Consider the following 9,606-nt stretch of genomic DNA (forward strand, 5'->3'; position numbering starts at 1 on the left):
TTTTTCCCGGGTGCTCGTCTTTACGACCATGCCGACCTCCTCTTGCTGACTGACACGTTGACAAAATCATGACGTCTCAAGCTCATAGATACGTACAGTAACTCATTAATTCCGACATATGTCTACCCAGTGGGGGCATTTGCGAATAAACAGCAATTTAGGCCCTGTTTAAATTCTACCCTAAAATTTTTCATCCTGTCACATCGAACGTTTGACACATACATAGAGTATTAAATATGGATGAAAAAAAAAACTAATTATACAGTTTGTGTGTAAATTGCGAGACGAATCTTTTAAGTCTAATTGCGCCATGATTTGATAATGCGGTGCTACAGAAAACATTTGCTAATGACGGATTAATTAGGCTTAATAAATTTGTCTCGCTGTTTACAAGCAGGTTATGTAATTTGTTTTGTTATTAGACTACGTTTAATACTTAAAATATGTTTCCATATATCCGATGTGACATGGCAAAAATTTTCACCTCTGGATCTAAACACCCCCTTAGACATATTATTCCACGTATAATACATTGATAATATTGTGCATTTCATGGTGTTGCGTTTAATTATAGTTGTTACCTCAGTTATTTGTAAACATTGTTCAAACTTCTAGATTGTGCTTATTTGTGCTGCACACTCCCTCACCATCGAGCTGTGCTGCTACCACCAAATTATCCCCTTCTTGCTCTTTCTCCACGTGGTTGGCTCTTCCTTTCTACTGCACGGATTGGGGGTGGCGTGGTCGACCCAAGCTCATCGCCTCCACCACGCCCTCCCTCGTCTCGTCAGGCTGCTTAGCCCCTTCCTCCTTTTCCTCTTCGTTGTCGGTTCTCTCCTTCCACCCGCATGCGAATCGGGAGTGGCATGACTGACCTGAGCTTGCCGTCGCCACTGTATAACAGCCCTTCCTCCTTCTTCCTCTTCGCTGCAGGTTCTCTCCTTTCACCCGCACGCGAATTGGAAGTGGCATAACCGTCCTGAGCTTGCCATCGCCACTGTGTAACAGCCCCCCTCTAGAACCGTGTAACCAGCCTATCTGATGGGCCACTTACACATACCACCCCACTTACACTTTCATCATCGCTTCGTATAAAAGGGTTATATGGTTGGAGCGAATAGACCTCATAAATTGGTTCCACCCTTACTAAACTAGTAAAATGGTACTAATCATACGCACACAGCTCTCATTGGTCACACAGTATGTCAGCATCCTCCCTCGCCATCGCACCGCCCATGCCGGTGCGCGGCTGCCCCCTTTCACCTACACGTGGATCCAGACGGCGGTGGATGAAGCTGTAGCTAGTGGATCTCTGGTCATAACAGCGGTGGCCTCCCTAAATCGACTCGACACACCGTCGTCTCTCTCTAGCCCTACCTCAAGCACCCACTTGCACGCCATGTACTGTCCTAAGGAAATCAAGGTCAGATCTCGTGTATTGCTTCTTGATTTGCTCGATTGTGTTGCACTGCAATCCTGTGGTTTCCTCCAATCTGATTTTTTTGCGTTATTGCATATGTTTCACAGTCGAAATCGAATCCCCTTCTTCACTTGTTTCTTATTCTTATTTCTTACTATTCCCATGCATATATGGCGCAACCATCGCAATGGCAATGGTTCTGCTTCTGCAACCATCGCAACTATTGTTGTAGCATCGCATGTTGTTCTCTTATATTATTTTCTAATGATTTTATTTTTAGGCAAAATTTGCTATAAGACACTCAAAAAACGTGTAATTGGCTGAGAGACACCGCAAAAACGAGACACGGCTAATAGACACTACAAAAAATTGTGTAATTACCTATAGGACACCGAAGACAATATTTTATAATATCTAGGTCAAAAGAGGTGAGAAATTTTTTGAAATGCAAGATTGCCACTGGCTCCATCTTCCTCCACCTGAAATCACACCTAAAAAAATTAGCAGGGAGCAGCCGCTGGCGAGTTTGTCCTGTGGAGCGGGTAGCGGCAACTGCGCGCCAAGAGCGGCCGACGGCGCGGAGGCGGACGCGGTCGGGGAGGGAGCGCGGGGGCGGCGGCGTGGAGCGCTAGCAGGAAGCAGCTGCGCGCGTGGCTGGCGACGGCTATTCGACGCGTACGTGTTCGACATCAGCACCGAAAACCATTCGACGCGTACGTGTTCGATTAACGCCTAGGCTCAGCCGGAGGAGGAGCAGAAGGGCGTCCACGGCGGCGGTGGCGTCGCCGGAGCACAGGTGGAGGCGGCGCTGAACTGCAAGAACATGGAGGCGCTCCCGGACTGCGCTCCGGCGACGCTGAACCGCAAGAACGTGGAGGCGCTCCCGGAGGACGAGACGGTGGAGGGCGGCCCAGAGGACGCGTGGGTGCCCGACCAAGAGACTGGCGTCTTCGTCCCCGCCGACAAGGCCACCGTCTCCGGCATCGAAAACCATGACCACTGCGGAGCGGCGGCGGCGGCGGCCAGCGGCTCGCCGTCGGTGCTTGACTAGGCTGTGTTCGTCCGCGAGGAGGACATGGAGGACGTCGAGAGGCCGGCCGTCGACATGGCCGCTGCCAATCACAAGCCCAAATGAGCATCAACTTCTTGCAGCAATAACCAATAAAGCCAAATAATGCCTTCTGAAATCTCATGTACAGCTAGAAGTAGAGTGGAAATCTTGCATCCTTGGTTCTATGAATCTTGTTATCTACAGTGATCAATCGATCAATCGGATAACCTGTTCTTTGATGAATCTTGTTGTGTTTTTATCGGATGGAATTTGCTGGGATTGCTTTGAATTCGTGCATGACGCCATCGATCTCGATGAGGCTACAGCAGGGGACCTTGTCGATCTCGTTCCTCCTCATCTGCCTCCTCACCTTCACCGTCTCGCCGTGCCGGCCATTCGACGCGTACGTGTTCGACATCAACACGTAGTCGTCGGCGTCTGCGTCGGCGTCGGTGGTGCGCCGCCGCATCACCCGCTCGGCGCGCTCGACGTCACCGTGCGCGCGGCATGCGATGAGTAGCGAGCCCCAGATGAGCGCGTCGGGGTGTGCTGGCATTGCCGCGACGAGCTCCTCTGCCTCGTCTAGTCTCCCGGCGCGGTCGAGCATGTCGACGACGCAGCCGTGGTGCTTGATGCGAGGTTCCGGCATGGCGTCGAGTTGCTGGAGCCCCTCCTCGACGAGTCCGGCGTGATAGCACGCCGTGAGGATGCCGAGGAGGGTCACCTCGTTCGGCGTCACGCCGGCTCGTTGCATGCCGGCGAATAGAGACAGGGCGTCCTCACCGCGGCCGTGCATTGAGAGACCTAGGATCATGGATGTGTAGGTGTACCGGCGAGACCCAGCGACCGGCGGCCACAGCAAGCCTCATATCGGCCAGCGTTCAACAGCCTCCTTGCGCACGGCCACCTCCTGCTCGTGCTCCGCGCCGCTGTCGCTGCCGCCGCCGCCAGCCTCGCGCGCAGCCGCCTCCTGCTCGCGCTCCACGCCGCCTCCCTCGTGCTCCCTCCCCGACTGCGTCCGCCTCTGCGCCGTCGGCCTCTCCTGGCGCGCAGTCGCCGCTCGCTCCCTTGCCATGGACAACCTCGCGGGCGGCTGCTCCCTGCTATTCTTTTTTTTTTATGTGTGTGATTTCAAGTGGAGGAAGATGGAGCCTGGGGCAATCTTGCCATTTTAAAAAATTTCTCACCTCTTTTGACCTGGATATTATAAAATATTGTCTTCGGTGTCCTATAGCTAATTACATAATTTTTGTAGTGTCCATCAGTCGTGTCTCGTTTTTGCGGTGTCTCTCAGCTAATTACATGTTTTTTGAGTGTCCTGTAGCAAATTTTGCCTTTTTTTATGCGTAAATGAGTTAGACATATTTTTTTTTTATGGTTTACAACTGTTGCATTTCTATTATGCGCCTCTGCTACCAAGGTTAATGTTAATATGGTTTACATTGTTTATACTGGATTAAATTTAATGATGAATTGATAATATTTTCATGAATACCATACAAGCAATAAAACAAATATTTGATGTCAAACACACATCAACCAGACATACATGCATTCTCATCACTATTGCATGCATGTTTATGTGTGTACTACTGTTCTTATGTTCTACCCATGCATGCATGGAGAAAACTTATTAAAACAACAGACACGGTTCCTTAATTAATACAAATGCAGAGATCTATAGGTGCCACTCCATATCAATATAGGAGTACATATATAGTACAATGCCGTGTGTGTGTGTATATATATAGGATATGCTCCCATATATACATATACATATATATATATATGTATATATACATGTCTATATATATATATGTATATGTGTATATATATATATATATATATGTATATATATATGTATATGTATATATGGGAGCATATCCTATATATATACACACACACGTGCATGCATATTTATTTATATGCATGCGTAGCTAGTAAAACTTCATGGATATATAAAATTAATGAATCGGGGCGCCGGTATATATATGTGGATATATATATATATATATTATCTCAGAGATTGATCATGCATAAGATCGATCTAAGGCAGCAACAGTACGTTGTCTTGACTCTTGATCGCTCTCAATATATATAAGTCTCGAGAGGAGATCGATCGATCAGTGATGGATGTTGGGATTGTTGGTGTGATCGGAAGGTCCAGAGCCTTTGGACTCTCCTACGACGTCGTCGCCGTCCGGCGACGCCACCACCAGCCGTCGTCGGCGGCCACCGTGCTGCTGCTGATCATGGCCGACGACGATCAGCAACGTAGAAGGAGAAGCCTGAAGACCGGCCTCCTCGTCGTCGTGCAGCGGCCTCGCCGCCACAACGCCGCCGGGGCAGTACGCCGGCGCCGCCGTGGCTAACAAGATCACTAGCATTATCGCCATCACCAAGGCACGCACAAGCTTGGCCAAATTACGAGCCATTGGCAAACTAATTATTACTTTAATCACCCTCTTTCGATCGATCGATCAGCTGTATGTTTTTGAAAACTTGTAATTTGTGTGTGTTGTTTTTTTTTCTTCTTGATGATGAGTAGAGATCGATTGTGTAGTGCGATGAGGCTATGGTTAATTAGCTAGCATGCATGCATATTTATAGAGAGGGATAAATAAATAATAACTATGCATATATTATTTGCTGTGTGCATGCACGTACATGTACACTAGTGAGAACTTGACAAGGAAGTATGTTGGTCAAGTTCGCACTCTTTTACCAAAAGCGATCAAACGGTAACAGGATCAGCAGATGACGTAGCCCGAGTGATGTGAGATCCAGTCCAAGCGGTGTGTGTGTGAGTTAGCGTCAACAAGTTACGTCCCCAACTGCTTTAGCTACAGTAACTTACTATGTGTTCCCCGCTAGTAAATAAGAACACAGTAATTAATATTTGTGTTTATCAGTGGAGTAAACTAATTACTTGTACCTAAATAATACTCCTTGGTCTAATTAGGTAGGCCGGACCGATCGATCGATCGATCGACATTCAACGTAACTCCTACATTGACACCCCCCCCCCCCCGCCCAAAAAAAAAAAAAAAACTCCTACATTGAACAATAAATTAATTATATATGAGCCTCTTGCGTTACATTACATCATAGCAAATTAAATCAACTTTGCATGCAAGGACGACCTACCAGGTGCCACTATATATGGAGCAACATGCATAAAAAAAGGGGCATGTCGATCAATCGAATAAGATACTCCTATTTAATTTTGAGTATTTAATTAAAACACTGAAAAATATGTAAGGTACATATATCACAATCAAATAAAACTAATCAAGTTCTATACTTTGCAATAAATATGTTGTACTTTTGACCTCGAATAATGTTATGAGAAACAAAAGTTAATTAAATATGTTTTGGAAATTCCATTTCGAAAACTCCATTATAAACTGAAAATATATAAATCAAATCACTTCTCTTTCTAGTATTGACATGATGAAATATATAATCAGAATTCGCAAGCTCACGACATTGCTGGAGAAAACATCTTTACTCCCGATTTGCAATCCCTTTAGTCCCGGGTTGCAAACCGGGAACTCGAATCTGGGACTCATCTTTAGTCCCTATTAAAATAATTGGGACTAAAGATCCATCTTTTGTCCCGATTGATGTTACCAATCGGGACTAACGATGATAGCGCACGTGGCGCTGCTACATCTTAGTCTAGTTTTTGTTTTTTTATTGTTTTTTGCTGCTTGCATTCCCCACGTCAAGTTGCTCCACTAATTCACAAATCATACTATATACTACTGTTAGCAAATTCATCCACAAATTTGAATTTGGGGGGGGGGGGGGGGGAGGAGAAGGAGATAAGGCTTGAGGACAAAGGAGCTGGCGCGCGGCTCAGGGCAGCTTTCTGGATTTTTTTTTTCAATTTTGGTCCCGGTTGTTAAACAACCGGGACTAAAGATAGTGGAGGGTCTGACACCACCTGCTATTTTTTGAACCGGGACTAAAAATAATCTTTAGTCCCGACTGTTAACACTAAGCGGGACTAAGATCAAAAAGTGTCATCGGGTTTTTGAATCGAGACTAAAGATATTCTTTAGTCCTGGTTCCTATTCAAACCGGGACTAATGTGGATTTTGCATGACCCAGCAAAGATTAATTTTCCAGTAGTGCGAGTGAACTTTTATTTTGTTGCTCACTATTTTTTACATCAAGACATTAATTAAGGAAAAAAAAGTTATTTTTCGAAACACAATATAGACACAAGCGCTCATATATATATATATATATACAAGCATGCACACTCAACACTATAAACGCACGCACATATACCATATCTCTTGTGAGCATCTTTAAAGATCAGACTACCATATTTTGATATTGAAGAAATCATCACATGCATCTTGCTATCGATGGATACGTCTTAGGTGTAAATATGTGCACCTATGGAAGACCTAGAACTTGAACCCAGTTAGACAGGTTCCACAACAAGAAGCTTAATCGACTGACGGTTCACATTTCTTTTCTTATTGTATTGGATCAATTGCCTTATAATATATAACTAATGTAATAAATAATGTGTATAATCTTTCTTAAGTTGAGATTCTCCTCCCATTTCATATTGCAAGACACTTTTATTTTTCTAAAGTCAAACTTTTTTTTAAGTTTGATCATATTTATAGAAAAACATAGCAATTAACATATACAACATCAAATTAATTTCTTTAAATCTAACATTGAATATATTTTAATACTATATTCTTTTAAAAAAATATCGTTAAGTTTTTTTTATAAACTGATCAAAGTTAAAAGTTTGACTTATAAAAAAGTTAAAATATCCTGCCCATAATATTAAAGAGAAGTACCTAGGAAGTAAGTGTTAGGCCCCCTTTGTTTAGGCTTAGACTTATTGGCTTAGACTTTTAAGTCAGCTTATTGGCTTATATAATTTATAAGCCGATGGATTTAATGTCCTAAATTTAGTGGTAGAGTCATACATCAACCTCACATAAGCCAAAAAAGCTTCTCCAACCTAGCTTTTGGCTTAATAGTGTGAGAGTGGCTTATGGCTTAAAAAAGCCAAATAAATAAGCTGCTTGTTTGTTTAGGCTTAGACTTTTCGGCTTATAAGTTGGCTTATAAGCCTAAATAAATAGGGCCTTAGTCAGATCGAATCACGATGGACAATCGATGGTCAAGAGAGTTTTGGTTCACCGTAGAAGAATCCTCTGCAGAAAGCTAGCAGTTGCATCAAATTAATGCTAGCTAAGCTAGCATATATGTGTGTGTTGTAAATATATGTCATATAGGAGTATAAAGTTAGATGTTTCGCTGCTAGTTCCTATATTATCTCCTGATGTTTCCCTGCTGGTTCTTGCATTGATAAAGCTCTCTGCATGATAGATGCTATTCGTAGGGAGTTAGAACTTCCTGTACTTTACTTACAACTTCGCCAATTAATTTATTACTCCCTCCGTCCTAAAATGTTTGACGCTGTTGACTTTTTAAAAAAATGTTTGACCGTTCGTCTTATTCAAAAAATTTAAGTAATTGTTAATTCTTTTTCTATCATTTGATTTATTGTTAAATATACTTTTATGTATACATATAGTTTTACACATATCACAAAAGTTTTTAAATAAAATGAACGGTCAAACATGTTTAGAAAAATCAACGGTGTCAAACATTTAGGAAAGAAGGGAGTATTAGTCAAAGTAGTTCCCTTTCAGATAAAAATATAGGTATGGTACTCCAAGAATGTATGAGCATGACTTAAGCTAAGCATTACGTCCTGCTTTAGGCTAATCAACGCATGAACCACGAGCTGAATAGATTAACATTTCACATCTCAATCGGAATCTCTGATCTCATGATGATGTTTTCTTTTTTACGCCTTTTGCCGACATGCACACACCTGCATAAGCAATTTCAGTGTGTTTTCTAGCTTACATACACCGCTCAGTCAAAGGATAAGAACTTAAAAATTATATTATATAAGGAGTAAAAATTCCTTTCTCATTGTACTTGGGTGGAAATGCATGCCAATATTTCTTCACCCGCAACGTACGTCAGGTTGCCTGATTGGGAATTAACTAGGGTGCAGTAAGATTAGAGTGAGGTACGATAAGAATGTAGGACAGGGTATAGCATGAAGCTCTATACGAACAGGGGCGGATCTACCTATTAGATATGGTGGGTTGACCGACCCAGTTACGATCCATGCCGTCCCACATCCCAAGACACCCCTATCTTCTTATAGTAGTTATGGACCATCAAAATTAGGTATAACAAGGTGGAAATGTCCAATAGATTAGTCGTCTCTCTTCACAACGCATGCACGCCACAAACAATATGATCGAGACAATTATGCGATTAAACTATAAATACGATATGTGTTGTGTTCGATTGCTCTTATCGAGTGAGCATCTCCGTTCTCCACCCCATCTATATTTTGAAATTGTGTCCGCCACAATATATGAATATATATGATGGTAGGCTATAAGCCATGAAGGCAACGGTAGGCCACAAGATAAAGCCTTAATTAATTAGGCTTGTAGTCTTGGGTTTTTGTCATAGTGGAGTCTAATTAAGCGGGTCTTATGTAGTTTTACCAACGTTGATATTATTTTTCCTTATCTGATTGGGATGTAATCATCCCTAGCTAATAGTACAAATAAAAGCTTCTCGTGTACATATAATTATTTTTTATGATTACTGGTCTATCTTAAAGTTATAGGGTAGATGTCATCATATTTTTATACATCAATAGTATATTGGGCTTAGCTATGTCAGATTTTAATGCTATAGCACTTTTACCGGCCGTTGAGGTTGGTAGGTTTTGTTTCTTATGTAAGGGTAGAGGTTGATATATAGTTTAGTTTAAGCTTGGTTATAGAGGGGAGAGGTTGTGCTACAGTGATAGGATACATATGAAACATGACACACGGCCATCGATCAAAGGCACGGTACCAGTGTAGAGGAAGTAGGTGGTGACTGGTGAGAAAAGTGACGGCAGCAGTGTGAAGAAGAGGAAGCTGGATTTGTGTACCAATTCACCTCCCGGCCGGGCACGCTCCACTGTTGCATCTTCTTTGCTGATTGTCATCGACGTATGGAAAAATTGGATTGGGATATCCCACACAATTTGAACAGGGACTGCAAGTTTAGC

General features: G+C 43.0%; 1 protein-coding gene across 1 annotated transcript; it reads right to left on the reverse strand.

Annotated features, from left to right (window-relative positions):
• Nucleotides 1-2,727: 2,727 nt before the first annotated feature.
• LOC127766346 (pentatricopeptide repeat-containing protein At5g48910-like) lies at nt 2,728-3,267 on the reverse strand. Its single transcript, XM_052291413.1, has one exon. The coding sequence runs from the start codon at nt 3,265-3,267 to the stop codon at nt 2,728-2,730; it is 540 nt and encodes a 179-aa protein (XP_052147373.1).
• Between the last annotated feature and the right edge of the window lie 6,339 nt (nt 3,268-9,606).

The sequence above is a fragment of the Oryza glaberrima genome, chromosome 3 (assembly GCF_000147395.1).
Source record: "Oryza glaberrima chromosome 3, OglaRS2, whole genome shotgun sequence".
NCBI classification, from domain to species: Eukaryota; Viridiplantae; Streptophyta; class Magnoliopsida; order Poales; family Poaceae; genus Oryza; species Oryza glaberrima.